At 33.9% G+C, this 17,843-nt stretch overlaps 3 protein-coding genes across 3 annotated transcripts in view; all 3 read left to right on the forward strand.

The window, feature by feature from the left end:
• Positions 1-8,104, forward strand: part of LOC108917329 (roundabout homolog 3) — a 134,211-nt gene extending 126,107 nt beyond the window's left edge. The window contains exons 7-8 of the mRNA XM_018723878.1: positions 4,981-5,159; positions 7,557-8,104. Coding sequence (XP_018579394.1) covers positions 4,981-5,159; positions 7,557-7,814 — 437 coding nt within the window. The 3' untranslated portion in view covers positions 7,815-8,104. The remainder of the gene's footprint in view (positions 1-4,980; positions 5,160-7,556) is intronic.
• A 1,226-nt stretch (positions 8,105-9,330) lies between these two features.
• Positions 9,331-11,059, forward strand: LOC108917356 (CDK5RAP3-like protein). Its single transcript, XM_018723907.1, has one exon. It carries the CDS (start codon positions 9,384-9,386, stop codon positions 10,908-10,910), a length of 1,527 nt encoding a protein of 508 aa, XP_018579423.1. The 5' UTR covers positions 9,331-9,383; the 3' UTR covers positions 10,911-11,059.
• A 703-nt stretch (positions 11,060-11,762) lies between these two features.
• On the forward strand, positions 11,763-17,757 carry LOC108917456 (transmembrane channel-like protein 7). The gene is made up of 4 exons (XM_018724057.1): positions 11,763-11,864; positions 11,951-12,136; positions 12,195-12,451; positions 14,239-17,757. Exons 2-4 carry the CDS (start codon positions 11,968-11,970, stop codon positions 16,141-16,143), a joined length of 2,331 nt encoding a protein of 776 aa, XP_018579573.1. The 5' UTR covers positions 11,763-11,864; positions 11,951-11,967; the 3' UTR covers positions 16,144-17,757.
• Positions 17,758-17,843: the final 86 nt, after the last annotated feature.

Consider the following 17,843-nt stretch of genomic DNA (forward strand, 5'->3'; position numbering starts at 1 on the left):
GAACGAAAAATTACCCGTTTTTCGACATATTTTCCCTGTAACATTGAAACTAAGCCCTAAATCTAAAAAAGGCATTCTCTGCTCTATCGTCTGGACAATATTAACATTATTTTAATTGAATAATAAAATTCATCAAGTTATGTAGGAGGTGTTTATTGCTGGAATATCCTGTACACGTACGGGGCCAGCTTTTTTATAGCTCCGACAAATAATGTCAATTTTATGAAGAATCTTGTAGCGGCATCAATACAGTATCACCACGCCATTTTATCAACATGCAACGTTTATCAACGTCCAAAACAACTGGTTGCTTGAATTTATAGCGCCAGGTGTCAGAAAGTATAAATTTCATGTAATGGTATTTCGGCATTTTGTGAAATTGAAAATTAAAGCTAACTTCCCTATCCAGATTTATTTGTTTTAAAAAATACCACAGGTATGATTGAATGCCATTATTTTTACAGCTATTTAAATACTTATAATTATTTCCGTTTCAACTTCATTCGAGAATATTAAATGAATATTGAAAATTGCCAGTTCTAATTGTTTTATTCGTTTAAGGAACGCCGCGAGTGAATTTTCCATCGATCTTATCGTCAGGCATTTGTTTTTTCAAATATATTCGATAATCAACCCGTCCTTTGAACGTGCTCATTCCGCTCTCTTTCTTCCTTTATTTTATCCACTCCAGCGCATCATGAAATCCGCATTGTTATTTCCTATACTCTCCTTGATTCGTCAGTCGCTTAAAATTATTCCTGATATCAATCTTAGCAACTTTATTTGGGGATCATATTTTCTCCTTTATTTTCTTAGTATCAGTTCCAATTCCCTTGCAAAAAAATATAGAAAAGGCAATATAAATTCAAATTTTATATGTGTCAATAAATAAATTCCGAACCGCTTGCGTAACTCGTTTCCATATACTGATAAAACAACCTTTATGTTCCAATCTACATTGTATCCGAACGTTACACCATTCCAGGGCCATAAACCCTTATGTACCTCTCTCTCGAATCAAATTAACACTGATATACGCCGTCGATATGAGCCTGTAAATCTGGATCAGTAATGTAACTGGTATTTCGTTGCCTGTAACGTAACGATGATTATTATCCACGACGATCGGTAACGCAGTAAACCATAACCGCAACCGCCGTCGTGCTCGTCTTTTGTGACGATGTCCCCTAAGACTGGGGGCAATCTAGACAATCAGATATCTGAGGCAGGGGCGGACAGTTGGACAGATTATAGCGGTTATTCACTTCGAAACCGAAATGTCAAGGTATAGGGGTATACTTTCAAAATGTAAGAAATGTTCAAGCGTTCCCGCTGGGCGCAGGGGTGGTCCGATCGGATACAATATTGCTCATTGTCTGTTACTTGCTGTATTGCAGTCATATACACTTCAGATCTATTTTACATTTAAAAACAATCACAAAATATTCAAAGCATCCAAGATAAACCTATCCCACACATTGTCTCAGTTTCACTTTCAAATATAATACCTACGATCCGAGTATTCGAGGGACATTCGTTCCACCACTGAGCGTAATACACTCGAAGAAGACAATCAAATCCATGGCCATATTAACCGGAATTTGGTCGTGATAACACTCGACGACCAACCCTAATGGGATGCTTTGCATGTTAAGTGCGGCCCACAGGGGATCAGTTTTATACCTAAGCCCGCTATCTTTACTATTCTTGCCCCACTTGTTCCGGATCTCAACGCCTAGGGTAGCAGCTGTGTATATTCCGAGCCAGGTCGAAGCAGAACAAATCATCTAGAAGTGCCGCCGCGATCGTCTTAATTCTCGGGACTTAGGGGAGTCCTGGTATCCCTTGATCTGGGCGGACTAGTTAAGACTAAGATATGCCGAGCTTATCTTTTTGTCTCGTCTTTGATCGGTGATTAGAATTGAGTATTGATTTTAATTTTTCAGTTCTACTAAGTATTTTTATTGTTTTTTTAACCAAACTTTCCTTGAATGATATCCTGTAGCGAAGCTACTTCGCTTACATGAATTTATCTTTAATGCGCATGCTCAGTAACATTGATACAATTTGAATTTATTAATTACTATAAAAATTAATATGGTTCTATAAATTTAATATTTATAAATTATTCTATAACTCTATTAATTTGTTATTTGGGGTTTGAAACTTCTTAAATATTTTCAGAATATCGCAAGGTCATGACAAATGAGCCATTTTTTTGGGACTTATGTCCAAAGTACGTAAGGTCGAAAATCGTCACTACTAAAAAAAGTCTATTTCAAAGATATCTGTCAATAAAGTATATCATAACTACAGGAGGTTGTTATGTGGATCATTTTGAATAATTAGCAATTTAACTTCAGTTGCTATTTTTAAGAAAAAAATTGTCTTTTTCAAAAAACGGCCCATTTTTCATTTATCATTTTTTAATTTTAATTTAAAAATATACTGGCCGTGTCCAAAAAAAAATTATGGGATTTTTTTTGTTGGAAATACAGTAATTCTAAATATATGCAATTGTGAAGTCCAAAAAATCGTTGGTGAAGGATTTTTTTCTGAAATTTGAGGGAAATCTCACTTTCATAAAAAAAAATAGGAAAAATTCCATAGAATTAAATTAATTACTTTACCCCAGCTGAATTGTAAGGGCTTCATTTTCAAAATGGCGTCCAAAGTTCGCAAAAAACACTATTTGTCACTAAAAACACAAACACAAAAACACTAAACATTTTAGAAGAAAATGTTTTGGATAACAGTTGTAGAACTTTTTATAACAAAAATGTATTAGTTATTGCAAAAAAACGGCTAGAAATCGATTTTTCTTCTATATCTTTAAAACGAAAAAAGATTTTTTTACGAAACTTTCAGAATATGTTATCCTTGACAAGTAGAATAAGTGCAGTTTTGTAAAATTGCAAAATATTTGATAGTTTTTGCAAATATTGAGGTTTTCGAAAAAAAAAAATATTTTTATGCAAATTTCAATAAATCATACACTTACGTGACCCATCTTGGGCTTAAAATTGTCTCTAAAAGTTGTACTTTCCTGTGCAAATTGTATTGCAAAATAATTGGAAATATGCGAAATATCTATCGAAACTTTGACTTCTGTTTTTGAAGAGAAAAATGTAGATCTTATCGTTGAAATTTAATCGGAATGGCATTATTGCCATTTGAAAGCTGAAATTTTTTCACTAATTTAAAAATAAATGTCCTACGACCAAAGGAGCCGAGATTTTTTTTTAAACCGCTACAGTCTCATATAATATCAAGGTTTAAAATTTACACATGGTGTAGTTGAATACTTTTACTTCAATATAAAAAATAGTCCGCAATGATTGACCCCCTTTTTTACAGTAAAAAATGTTTAGGTTTTTTTTTAATGAGAAAAAAAACTATTTTTGCGAACTTCGGACGCCATTTTGAAAAAGGAGCCCTAACATTCAGCTGGAGTAAAGTAGTTCATTCAGTTCTACGGAATTTTTCCTAATTTGTACGTGTCTGTTTACTGAACTAAGTTTTGGCAAAAAAACAGGTATTTTCTACAATTTGACTATACGTAAATGTAAAAACCCTAGTGACAAAGTATCTAACTTTGTCACTGTAAGAACCACCGAAATTCAATGCCACTGGGCATTTTTCAAATTTAATGCTGTTTTTAATTTCTAGAAGCGTTTGTAAGAAAAATATCTTGTTTTAAAGACAATGCGATAATGAAAGTATCAAGAATATTATTAGCGTAGATATGCATAGCTCAAAAAAACGCAATATTTCTACGTGATGATTTTTTCGACATTTTCATTAATGTGTTGTATTTAAAATCGCATTTCTAGCAAAAGAGAACAGATTTTTTCTTAAATGCACCACTAAGAATTATAAGCTAATTTCTAATTTCCAAAACATCCAGTGGTGTCGAATTTCTAGGGTTTTCAGTGATAGTGGATTCTAGTATATCCGTCAATAATTAAGAATATACGAAGTAGATAATAATTAGTGCAACTCTAATATCACTGATTCAAGCTTTAAAAAATTTCAATTATTCTTCAAATTCAAACCCTTTTCGGACAATTCTTCGTTAGAACTTTCTTTCGCATTTAAGCCAACCGAATGCAAATCTTACTTTGGCCTTGTCTAAAATTAAATAGGTAATTATAATTAATTTAATATGTTAAATCGATAAGATTCGATAAGTTTCCAAATAAATTTTACCGCCAATTATTTGAGGAACATTTAGCCGAAGTCTTGCATTTGTTAAGATTATAACAGGCGGTATTAACGGCGACATCTCTACGACCTGGCCTGAGATGGAGCACGCTGCGTTAAAAGCTTCCACCTCCGAGTTTCTAGCAACTTCGGCTAAAGCAGTTGAATATAAGCTTGGCCTTATGTTAAAGTCTTTGGGTGTATTTGAATATGAAATTGTCGTGATGCCGTTTGAGTTGGAAATTAAGTTGTGCAATTAAACGTAACGAATACGACATCCTCTTTGTGTTTAAGTTTCATTAAAAAACTATCTTGGTTTTCACGTGGCTATATTTTTGCTTGCCTCTTTAAAAAATATCGGATAGACGCAGATTGCTAGATATTTACAATTACAATTCCCCGCTGTTTGCGTAGTTCCGGCCCTTGCTGTTCCTTATCCGAAAGCCAAACACTAGAAGTCGTAAATAAACACAAAGCTTTGGCGAATACCGCCGCATACCTACCATTACATCAATATCTATACTGGGATACGCAAATTCGGTTCTCGCCACAAGAAACTGAGGCTGGAAGCCACAGAGTTTTGGTTAAATTAGATGTAGTAAAGTTACAAAGCTTTATACAAGGTGTTTTCTAATTCTGAGTGTAGTCATATCGTTGTTTCTTAGAAATTAAATACCTTTCGAGATTTATAATAAATTGTGTTGCATAACAAGGTTTTTTATTAAGGTTTCAGGAGCGTGAAAATTAAATTAAACTGTAGTTTCGCAATTTTTGCAGGTCGACCTACAGTAGCCCCAACGAACAAAAGCATCACCGCCGTATATGGGCAACCCCTCACACTGACCATGGAATTCTGTGCCAATCCTCCCTACAACAAGGTCCTCTGGATAGCAAAAAATAAGAAAGTTTACAAACCCGGCGATGCGGACAAAACCGTCATAGCTTATGGTATAACGGTACGTGAATGAGAGTTTAAAATTTTTTAATAATAACTACAATTCTTTATCAATGATTTTTATTACGTAGGTACTTGTATCAATGTTTTTAACTGAATTGGCAAAACATCTACTTGTTTACTTAAATTGTGTGTAACATGCAATATTATTCACTATTCTCTTGTTTCCTTCCTGTTTTCCTGAAAATATTTTTGATACATTTTTCGTTATTCCCTTCTTTTAAGCTACTATGATTAACTGTTGCCTACAAGTATTCCGCGCCATTAATTAAAAAAATTTAAAATATACAACATACAAAGCGATATGAAGTAAAGCAATTTGTATTAGAGCTTTCTTATTTATTTATTTTTTTTAAGTTAATTTCACAGAACCAAAACAGTGACCCACCTAGAAGAAATATAGTCCCCCCATTTGGGCCCACCCAGATTCAGTCATCTGGTTGATTTGTGACGTAATATCCGTTATTTAATTTAGCCAAGTATATTATTTACACCCCGGATGTTTTATATTTAAAGAATATTATCTTACAATTAATTTAATATCACATTCTGGCATTCTGTCGATCTTTTCCTGTCGAATTTAGAAATACCTGCCAAGCACAAAATGATTCAAATTCCACGTCTATTTTAAGACATTTCAAATTAAATTCCTTGATTTTCAGGCGTGTTATTTTTTTACTTTTGCTTAATTTCTAAGATTCCCTGGGACTCTTGAAAATGCAAACTGTTTTGTTAAATTACTTAACATTAAGCACAGACATCAAATAAGGATAATTTGACGTTTTAAATATGTTCATCTACAGGGTGTTCTTTAATGATTTGCAAATGAATGATAATTTGCTTTATGGTCAAAAATATCCCGTTGCGAAAATACACGGTGTTAAAGTTTTAGGAAAAATAATTTATTAATATTTTCGAAACGTCAGAAATGCAAGTGATACCAGACCAACTAGGTTTATTGCAAAATTGTATTCAGTAATTACATTAATTAATTACGGACAATACAACTGGTTTAATTTTTTTTACTCAAAACCAGCGCACCGCAGGACAAACACTCAAGAGAGCTCTTATCTTTCAAATTGAACAGGGATTTCAAAAATTTATTAGGGAAAAAAACCATTGGCGTACTATTTTTTTTCTTTAAAAATGTCAAAGACAGTGATCGTACGCACGCCACTGTTAGAGTTAAAAATTATGTTTGTATTTGAAAAACATGCGCCTTTATTAACTGAAATTATAAAGCAGACTATCATTAATTTTTCATGTAGAATCACACCCTTAAATGTTCGCATATCATTAAGGAACACCCTGTATGCATTTAATCAATTACCTATGTACTTTATTACCTGAGATTAGGCAGAAAACCCGTGAATAGATCATTTACAGAAAAAAAAGATATAGCCGAAAAAAAGAAGGTTAAAACATGATTGGGTACTCAGGTTATAAAGTAAACAAAAATATTACAAAATAAATTTCGCAATTTTGACATCGAATACGTAATCAGCCATCCCGAAAACCCCCGTATAGCAAATTTGACGCGAATCTGTTATTTTTTGAAAATTTGGTCGGCCATCTTGGATCCGCCATCTTGAATTTTGCTAAATTGACCTCGGATCCGAGATGTGCGACCCCGAAAACCCCCGTACACCAAATTTGGAAATTTGGCGAATCTGTTATTTTTTTTTTAATTCGTGATATTGACCCGTTTTTTTGAGGTTAGAAAAAAACCCATCAATTCTGACCGCGGATTTACGTTCGGCGAGGTCTTAACCATATAAATGAACATTTGAATATACAAAAAAAAAATTTTTTTTGTTTTTTTATTACACTTTTTCGTGAATTTTTGCTATTTTTGACATGTTTTTTGAGGTTAGGAAATTCCTGTGATGGGATAGCTCAATTCTGACACCAGAATCGTAATCAGGAGACAAAAATACTACGGATAATATAATATGTCGCGTGAAAAGTAGACAACTTTTTTTTTGTGTGGCTGTTGTCTAATTTGGACAAATAGCTCAAAGATTAAAATAAAATTAATTAAATAAAATCTCAGGCTGGGTCAAGTGACTGTAGTTTTGCAAATTATTTGGCACTAATATGTCTGGCAACAGAATATTTTTTATTGAATGTTGAAAATGAAAAATTTGAATTTAAGTAGAATTGATTACTTTCAATTTACTATCAGTATAACAGTAAAAAAAGCGGAGATAGCTGATTCAAATTTATTTTAAAGAATACTGACGTTCGCTAAATCAAATTAAACTTGCTTTTTTTCTGAAAATAGTGGGCCAAAGTGAATTTTCCGTCAAAATCGCCAACTTTTTTGAAATGCTATTAAAAAACGCACTCTGTACATAGCACATGCAAGCTAGGCACTAACAGTTTTGTGTAATTGCAGAACTCAACAGAGCCTAACTGCCACCAAGCCGTGCTGTTCCTAACGAAGGTGACAAACGTGGACATCGGAGAATATAGTTTTATAGTGAGATCACCCAACGGCCTAACCGAGGGTAATTTCCACGTGAACCTCACCTACGCGAGCGGCTACAGCGTCCAGCCTGAGGATGGCGACTCGACGACCGACGGCACGTCGCATGTTTCTGCGTCATTTTATATAAATGTGATTGTTTTAATATTGAATTATTGTTATTACTGACTGACTTAGGTATTCAGAGGACACAACATCTGCTGCATCGTGTAGTGTTAAGACCGACACAAGCTCTTATTTATTCTAACTCTACTCGCGATGATCCCACATAGTTTTCTTAAGGAAGGAATCATTTTTCCCTGTGAAATAGCCATTTCCCGAATTTTCCCGGTCCACTCTCGTACAGAAAATTGTGCACTTCTTAATTACTGCCATCTCAAAACCTCTAGCAACTGGACTATGTGAATACATACACTAATTTGCCAGATTACTTAGGAGGGCTCTATCATTAATAGGCAACCAGCAATACATTTTTATAGATTTTATTACACAGTTTGTCTAATTATGCATCAATGCACAAATAACAGACTTTCCTCCATTCTAACGCAGATTTTCTATAAAATGGAGTTGGTTTGCAACTCAAATTACTTTTTGTTGTAAAGAAATTTGTCATTTGCATCATAAATTACAAATTTCTTTAAACCAAAAAGTAATTTTCGTTTCAAACTAACTCCATTTTATAGAAAATCTGCGTTAGAATGGAGGAAAGTCTGTTATTTGTGTGTTAGTTCATATTTAGACAAACTGTGTAATAAAATCTCTAAAAATGTATTGCTGGTTGCCTATTTGTGATAGAGCCCTCTTAATCGAGCTGTAACTGTTTTTTCCCAAAGTATGAGTCCCCCATCAAATACTTAACGTTAAAAAAAAGCATGTTAAAATATAAAATGGTGCTGATCTATACATGTATCGTAATTCAATAAATAAAGGTTTGTGTCTATCACTTTGAATAATACATGATGTAGGTATTTAATATATTGTATCCCCAGTACTAAAGGAGAGTAATATTAACCATTTGTTATTATTGCTCTTACAGAAAGATTTAAAATGTAATTTTAAATGTATAGTTTTCTATTGATTTGCAAAAAAATGTGTATAAATTTGTTAATAGGGACGCTTAAATGTATAAAAATAAATGTAAGGGATTAAAGGATAATAAAACTATTCGTCCAGGAGTCTGTGAATTTTTATACCTAACACCCAAGTAGTGGAGAATAAAAGAAAGTACTTAAATCGGTACCTAAACAAATGAATTGGAATGTCGCAGATTTTAATAGTTAGAATAATTTAACGAGAGAATATCATAAGGTTACAATAATAAATTTAATACGTGTAAATATAATATCGTATATTTAAATGAAATTCTTTGTAAACGCTCCAATATAATTACAAGTTTGAACACCCGGTATTTCTTATCCAAAAGTTGTTTTGCTCACTGGATAGGCATTCAAATCCTATTGTGCACATTTGAACTACAATGCATTTGCACTACTAAAAGGGATCTACAGCTTAAGAGGACTCTACAGCAAATAGGCAATCAGCAATACATTTTTATAGATTCAGTTCAGAGTAACTCTAAGTTGCTACTAGCTGCTGATATCTACTATTCTTGCCAAATCGAAAGACCCTTTGTATGTGGTTCTGAGTTAATTTTGTAATTTGACATTTGACATTTGTCAAAAAATTATATTTACATTAGAAAGTTAACATATGTTAATTTTTTGAAATTTTAACACTATGGACGAGCAAAATATTCCTATCGACATCAACACGAACAAGTTATTGGACTGGTTGATAAGTAGAAGACATGTGAATAAAGATTGGCAAAGTAACATCTTAAAAATAAGAGAGAAAATTAACAACGCCATTCAAGATATGCCAGCTCACGAGGGTATCATAAAATTGCTTTCAGGTCAGCACATTAATTATTTTCACTGTCTAAAAATTGTTGACATACTAAAAGAAACTGAAGCGGATTCTAAGAATTTGTTTGGAAGGTACGGTTCTCAACGGATGAAAGATTGGCAAGATATAGTGTCTTCGTACCAAAAAGATAACGTTTACCTCGCGGAGATTGCTCAAATGCTAGTAAGAAATGTTAGCTATGAAATACCTGGTTTACGAAAACAGGTAGCCAAATTAGAACAGTCACAGCTGGAATGTGAGAAAAAAATAAAAGATTACTCTAAAATAGAATCTGTGGCATTGAAGGAATTTAATTCATCTTGCGAGCAACTAGGAATTGCGGGAAAGAAAATCAAACAAGAACTGATAGAGCTACTTAAGCAATTACCAAGTCTCTATAAAGGTACTGCGGAGAAAATAAAAATTGTAAAACCTGCAATTCAATTGTATACTGAATTTAATAATTTCTTGTCTGGTAAAAATACCAGCACTGATGTTCTAACTATCTTAAAATATCTAGTAGAAAATGGGAACACAACTACTTACGAATATATTTATGGAGAAAAGCCCATCACCATAGAAGAGCAGAGTCCCTTAAATGTAGACGAAATAAATATCGATAGTGACAAAATTGATTTTGGAGATAACGGTGCTGAAATTGACTTTCAAATAAACACAGAAAATGAAGGTATTGACTTTGATGAGAACCAAGACATTGATTGGGGTTCGTCGAGTCCGGAAGAGGACTTTGAAATTGTTACCCATGAAGATATAGAAATAAATCTGGAAGAATCTGGCATCGTCGTAGAAAAATCAGGAATAGACGGCGGTGTCGCTAAAGGCGACGAGGCGCTTACAATTCTAGATAACCCGAAAACTCGCGAACAAATTATTAACAACTTAATGGAGCTCAGTGCGTTCTTGAAAATGCGTTTATATGAAATGTCGAGTGACTCGGATTTGCTAGCCATGTCCCAAATGCAGGACGCACCCACCATTTTGCAGATGCAGACGGTGGAGTCTGTCGCTATGTTAAACGACTGCGTTAATGTGGCATTAGACGAGCTAACAAATAAGCGAATTTCACATTTACACAATATCAAGCATTCCCCAAAATATGTTGACATTTTATCCGCAAGCCTAAAACAGAAATTATCTGTGGTCGAGAAGATGAGGGCAAGTAAATCGGCACTCGAAAAGAAGATCAAGGAATTACGAGAGGAAGCTCAAGGCATTGAACCTGTTATAAAATTGCTTATCGAAAGAACTAAACAGTTGCAGAAGGACATTCAGGAAGATATTTCTAAGAAATATAAGGGGAGGGTAGTCAATATAGTGGGAGGGGTAAATATGCTGTAAAAATATTTTAGATTGTTCTGTAAGTAGCTTTTACGTGTTTAATTATGTAATTGTGTTATAGTTTTACTGTACATAAATTAATAGGTAATTATTTCTATTTAAAATAAAGTTATTTTGCATTCCAATGTATATTAGTGAACCTTAAACTTGATAAGATTAAAGTTTTAAAATAAATTTTGAGATTTTGTGTGAAAGTAGAAAATATGTATAATCCACTTTTTCAACATAAATAAACTGAAAAATCTGTAAATTAATTGTAATTTTCATTTGCGTAAATAATTTTTTTCCAAGATTTCATGTGTATGCAGTTTGCAAATTTTGCCCAATAAAAGGGATTTAAGATTTAAGTATAACCTATTTGGGAAAAAAACACAGTCATATGTAGCAAAGCCTTTATATTTATCTATCGTTTTGCGGCATGTCCCTTAGCCGGTGTTGCCATATGTAGGAACTTTTCCCTAGCTCCGGAGAAAAATATTCAGAAAGTTGTAAAACTAGGAAAATCGAGAATTTTATATGATAAGTATCTAGAGATTTTATGCTTTTGTACAAAATAGGGATTTCCAGATTACAACAATAAGTGAAATGTCCTCAGTCTGATATTTAGTTAGATTAACACACATAAAAAAAACTATTACAGAAGAAACTATTACTTTTAGAAGAAAGGTCGTTAATTTTCCCTAGAAAATTGGTTGTTTGGTATACTTTAAAAACCTGTAGGGAACTTTTGTCTAACATTTAGGTATTTTCAACTCTACTCAATATTTTGTGTCTGCCCTACTGGCATCACTGGACTTATCACTTTTGACAGTTGACGTGACTGACAAATAGGTGTCAAATTGTCAAATTCCTTTACCAAAAATTGGTCCATGTAGTGAGACAATAAAAAGATTACGAATCAGTCATTAGTGTAATCTCCAGATTTATCTTTACTATCAAATAAAATGTAAACAGGTATTTATTATTCACCTCATTAAGCTATCTCAGATAGTGTGCGATCGCTTTGTGATTCATTTATTAATGAATTGCCGCTCTTGTAGATAAGTTAAATTAAAACATGTCTGGTGGTGGCGGAAATAGGAAAAAAGCCACCCGCTCGCAGGGATGGGAAGAAGCTGGTTCCGAATTTTACCAGGAATCTTATCCTATAGATGCTGAAATAGAAGTGTTACAGCGAGATCCCAAGCGACTGGCTACTCTCTTACCAAGTAAACAAACAAGAGCAGGTATGATATGTCTATTGTTAAAAATATAAAATTTCTAAATATCTATTGAAATTTGTAGCTGCAGCCACTATCAGAATACGTACAAATGACAGCCGAGCAAATAATAGAACAATTCGGTGGCATACCGCCACTAGATCTCGCAGAGAATCCACGGTTCACCGTAGAACTTCTACAGCGGGTGATGTGCAAGTTTCGATGTTGCCGGATTTGTCGCAGATGAGATCGAATGAGGAAACTGCTTGGGAAGAAATCATGCAGATAAAGGCTATGCCTATACCGATGTCGCAGAAAAAGGAAATGAAGGCTAAAATTCTGGTAAGCTATTCCATTGGATGTAATGAAAAAGTGAGATTGTTGACAGAGAAAAATTTTGATTGAACATTCGTGTAAGAGAAAAACATCATAGATAAAACAGTAACACCCTTTGTTAGGTGAAAAATATCCGTTAAATGTCTTTATCTCTTAAGTCTCCTAAATCTCACGTGGTATTTCCCTTACAAGGTAAATAAAAACAATAAACTGATAAGAGGATTACAGTGTCTTCTAATCTTTCCTTATTGAATGATTGTTTTTTACGTATCTGTATTTCAAGTGGAATTTAATTCCTGTAAATTTTATCTGCATTTTGTCATCTTATAGTTACATTCCCCCCATATTATAAACATTCTGATTTTCTTAAAATTCTTTATGAAATAAAAATATCACTATTAACTTTTATAATTTAGAAATTTACGTTTTTCTTTTTGCTGCCGTAAGATGCAAGTGAATAAAGCATGTTATCTTTTAAATAATCATGTACCATGTATCGAAAAAGTGCTAAATAAGGAGCTAGTGGATTTATTAAGAAATATTGCAGCTACTGTGATTGCACGATGTAAATGCTTAAATTATTGCAACTCTGGGTATAATAATGATGTTAATAAATAACGACGTGGAGACAAGAAAAAACATTTCCATATCTTACTTTAAAAATTTATAACCTATAAATGTTAAGATAAAATGGATTATGCTGTTTACAAAAATAGATTCCCATTGTTAGTTGAAGGTTTAAGAGAAGATTTAAAGATATTAAATACGTATACGTGCACCTTCAATAACAAAATTTGTAAATAACTAGAAAATTCCTTTTAACCAAATTTTAATCAACGAGAAAAATAATTATGTTTTCATGAACATGAAGTAAATTTGCAGAATAAGATTCTATATTAATTTCACAGCAATAATCGAAACTGATTCTACTGAAAGTGATAGTGAATCATACATTTTAAACTAAAAGTATTATATCTAAAAGAATTTCAAGTGCGTTTCCATATTAATCCACTTCAGAATCAAATTACGATGACATTATCTGAATTAACTATACTTAAATCACTTAATAATGCTTAAATTAATGTAAATTCCACTTAAGTTGCCCATTTCATCATTTCAGAATTGTTGGAAAAACTATAAAAGAGATTAAATATTTATCACTTTACAAAATTCTTTATACAAGATGTGGCTAAAACGCTCAGTTAATGGCGAATTCAAATTCTCAAATTAAAAAAGAAACTCCTATAAAGGCGTTCAAAATTACTGAAAACTTGATGTATGTAACTTTTTTTATTTCTCGCCTCTGGATAAGCTAATGTAATCTAGTTAGCCATGAGCGAATACCCAATTGGGAGCTACAGCGTGCAATGCTGTCATTTTTCTTGATTTGTATATATTTTTTTTCCATAATATCACACAGAAACTTAAGCTATACAAATTCTATTTCGATTACAGAAAAAACAGTTCTTCACACAGCAAGTCGCGAAATTACGTACCAAATCACCTCCTCGTAAACCGTTCAACTAAAAACTGTAATAAGTGTTAACAAAATGAAGCAGCGACATATTCAGTCATTCTCATTTCAGTCAATGCCAGAGTTCGTTGGTACTGAGAATCACGAACTAAACACAGTGCATTAAAAATTAACAATTACTTTTTGTTAAAGACTTGAATGATTTTAAAACATATTTCAAATCTGTGGGATAAAGTATTTTTTTGTCAAAATAATATTGTTAATTAAAGAAAAATATGAACTTATGTAATAGCGAGAACATATAATCTATTTTTTTTAGAATGAACCTAATTTGAGGCTCCAAGGATACGAACAGTTCAAGTGGAAGAGACGGAAAATGTGGGGCCAGTTCCAGTCTCGACTGAAGGAACACCTTCAGAAGATCGAACTGTGGCGAGGGGCCCTGAAACACATAGAAGGGAATTACGGAACGGGAGTAGTTGCGTTTTTCCTCTTCCTCAAATGGTTGTTCGTGTTAAACTTCCTTATGTTTTTGCTTATATTCCTCTTCATCCCGCTTCCGGCAATACTCCTGGATTGGGAAAAGGACACGAATTGCACGGAAACCAACACCACCAGTTGTTGTTCCGAAAAATATTTTAATTCGACTCTCACAGAAACTAACATCATCCTAGATTTGGTCCAGGGGACGGGCATGTTGGAACGCACCATCTTATTTTACGGTTTCTACAGCAGCTCGATACTTTCCTACATGGCAGGGAGTGTGGTCATGTATTACGATCTTCCGTTGGCGTATATCCTCATCACCATCCTGTATTTCGCCATTTCTCTTTTGGCCGTCGTACGGTCCTCCGCTAAGGGGTTCAAGGAACGGCTAGTCGAAGGCGAAGGACAGTTCTACCAGTACTGCAACATGGTGTTCGGCGGGTGGGACTTTTGTATACACAACGACAAATCCGCAAAAATGAAGCACAAAGCTATTTTCAGCGAGATCAAGGCCACCCTCGAGACGGAAAAGCTGGAGGAGGAGCGGCAGAGCCGCACGAGGAACGAGTGGTACAGGATAATATTTAGCAGAGTAATTGTAAATATAATCGTGCTGGGCATCCTGGCGGGCTGTGGCGTTGGGATATTTTTAGTCTTCAACTACTCTAACGAACAATTGCAGAATTTCGCAACAAACACCACGTCGACGGCTACGGAGAGCTTCCAGCAGCTCCTTTTCGAGTTCTTACCATCCATAACGATAGTGGGCTTGAACATAATAGTGCCGTTCCTCTTCAAATTCCTCATCAACTTCGAGAAGTACAGCCCCGTGTTCAATATAAGGTTCACGCTGATACGGACGGTTTTCCTAAGACTGGCTTCCCTTATAGTACTCTACGCTTCCTTACTTAGTCAAATATCGTGCGACAAAGAAGACGACGGCGTGTCGTGCACGAATTGTGATAACGTACCTGTTTGTTGGGAGACTTTCGTGGGTCAACAGATATACAAATTGCTTTTAACTGATTTCGGGACGCATATAGTCATTACGTTTGTGATTAATTTCATCCGATCTCTCCTGGCGAGCCATCTGAATAACAAGTTCTGTGTATTTATAGGGGAACAAACGTTCGACTTGCCCAAGCACGCCCTGGACATCGTATATACGCAGACGCTGTGCTGGTTCGGTATGTTTTACGCGCCCCTGATATCCTTCATGGCTTTCGCTATTTTTTTACTGTTGTTCTACATCAAGAAATTCGCATGTCTAGTCAATTGCAAACCCAGCCCCGTCATATACCGAGCCTCCAGATCAAATTCCATGTTTATGGTCGTTTTGTTGGTCTCCTACGTGTTTGCCGTTCTACCGATCGCTTTTTCCGTTTCGGAATTAACCCCCTCGAAATCGTGCGGACCCTTCCAGAACAAAGAATCGGTGTGGTCGTTGATCGTTGAGACGTTCATGAAAGCGCCTCTGTGGGTCCAAAATATTATTTTCTTTCTGAGCACCGCCGGTTTCGCGATACCCATATTCATCATCCTGCTGCTTCTTTTGTATTATTACACCGCGGTTAATTCCGCGAACCGACACATGGTGGTGGTGCTGAAGAATCAGCTCGTGTTGGAGGGACACGACAAGCAGTTCTTGCTGGACAGGCTCAGTTTGTTTATCAAGCAGGAGAGTCAGAAGAGGCAAAGGGCGGAACAGGTGCGGGAGGCGGGAGACAGGAATCCGTAGACTCGTTTGGAATAAATAACGGGACGTTATTTAATTTAAGCTTTAAAAGTAGAATTCATATCCCCAACATTATCATTTTTTTTTAATTACAGTGCGACGCCGAACGTTAGCAGGAAATTTATGATTTATACGTTGTTAACGGTAAGCTACTTTTATCTTATATCTTTTAATGGCTGTAAATAATGTAAGAATCTTTATAACACAGTATTATAAGGATCAAATTATTTCTTATAAAGAAACTTTTATTTTTTAGATATATTTTTGCCGGTAGGGACATTGAAAGAGACTAAACACTTTTCCCATAGTAAATATTACACATTTTTCATTTTCATATAGACTGATTCAATTATTGAAATTAGACACGTTTATAGTAATTAAAGAAGTTTGACATTATCCTGCAAATTCTTTCAATTCTCGGCAGCCGAATTAATAAATTCATTAAAAGACATTTAAAGTCGCACGCATAGAAGAAATCGACTCTTACAGCTGCCATACTGGGTATTTTTATTACATGACAAATTCAGTGTGTGTAGTACTTCGACGTCTGTGGTTGTTAATGAATAATTTCGGTTATTTTCGCAAAAATATGTTCCCGAGTTATTATTTTGCTATTTTGAGATACATCGAGATATAATGCTATAGGGCGTTGTGAATATACACTACTACAATGCATTAGAACAATTTAAAAAAATCAACATCAACACAAAACAAATTCTAACAACATTTAACGTTGAAGGTACCAAGGGTGTTATAGGATAATAACACAAGTTGATAACACTCTAGATACCTTATTCAGAAATAGTTTTTCAACTTCTTAGTGTCTTTGCACGCAAAATGTCAAACTCTAGCAATTATTAACATTATAGACTGAAAGGGTAGTGTTTCAAACTACGTATATTTTTAAGGAAATAAGTTTATATGAAGGTGATGATAGTACACAAAACCTAAGATTCTGCATTTAGATTTAGAGATATCTTTCTTTAACGTTTTCATCGTCAAATTGCTACAGGCCACATTCCGAATAAAAACATACAATGTGTTCTCTTTCGTATATACATATCTAGCTCGTAAAAAGTCCCTATTGATGATTGATATTTTTTTTGTAAACTTAAGGTTCTACTTTCAAATAACTAAATATGAAATATTTACTATTTGTAATATTTATAATATACATCACTATTTATTTTTCATGGTTTTCGGGGAAAAATAGCCACCTCAAATAGAAATCAAATGATGTGTGGTTTATTTGAAGTAGCTAATTTTAATCGGTGGACCTTGTACACATATAGAATTTAACTATAGGAAATATTTGCCAAAAATTATTTTAATTTTTCTCAACAAAACGTTCTACTACAAGCAGTAAAAGTTATTCGAATGTTCCCGAGTAACTGTTTGCAGTAATAAGCCCAAGAAATGTATTATTGTGATTTTATTTTGCCATATCGAAACAATCTTTCTGTTAGTCATTTTACCATTGTAGAATATGTTTATGTATACGTGGAAATATGTTATAGTACGATAAATTTTATTGTATTATAAGTTTTATAAAGGTTTGATACATTTTCTCATCTAGTCATAATTTATTTATATAAATATATAATTAAAAAAATCATATTTAAATATTCGTTTCATTCTTAATTTTCGTTAAATATACCAAAATTATGCCCAAACGATTTTGGTTTCAACCCCAATTGTTTAAT

The sequence above is a fragment of the Anoplophora glabripennis genome, unplaced genomic scaffold, assembly GCF_000390285.2.
Source record: "Anoplophora glabripennis isolate ALB-LARVAE unplaced genomic scaffold, Agla_2.0 scaffold4, whole genome shotgun sequence".
In the NCBI taxonomy this organism is placed as follows: Eukaryota; Metazoa; Arthropoda; class Insecta; order Coleoptera; family Cerambycidae; genus Anoplophora; species Anoplophora glabripennis.

What these genes read in the sequence shown, in the direction of transcription:
- LOC108917456 (XM_018724057.1), top strand. Translation starts at nt 11,968, where the DNA reads ATGTCTGGTGGTGGCGGAAATAGGAAAAAAGCCACCCGCTCGCAGGGA. An exon ending in AAGTAAACAAACAAGAGCAG is followed by an intron (nt 12,137 to 12,194) that starts GTATGATATGTC and finishes TGAAATTTGTAG; the next exon opens with CTGCAGCCACTATCAGAATA. An exon ending in AAATGAAGGCTAAAATTCTG is followed by an intron (nt 12,452 to 14,238) that starts GTAAGCTATTCC and finishes TATTTTTTTTAG; the next exon opens with AATGAACCTAATTTGAGGCT.
- LOC108917356 (XM_018723907.1), top strand. Translation starts at nt 9,384, where the DNA reads ATGGACGAGCAAAATATTCCTATCGACATCAACACGAACAAGTTATTG.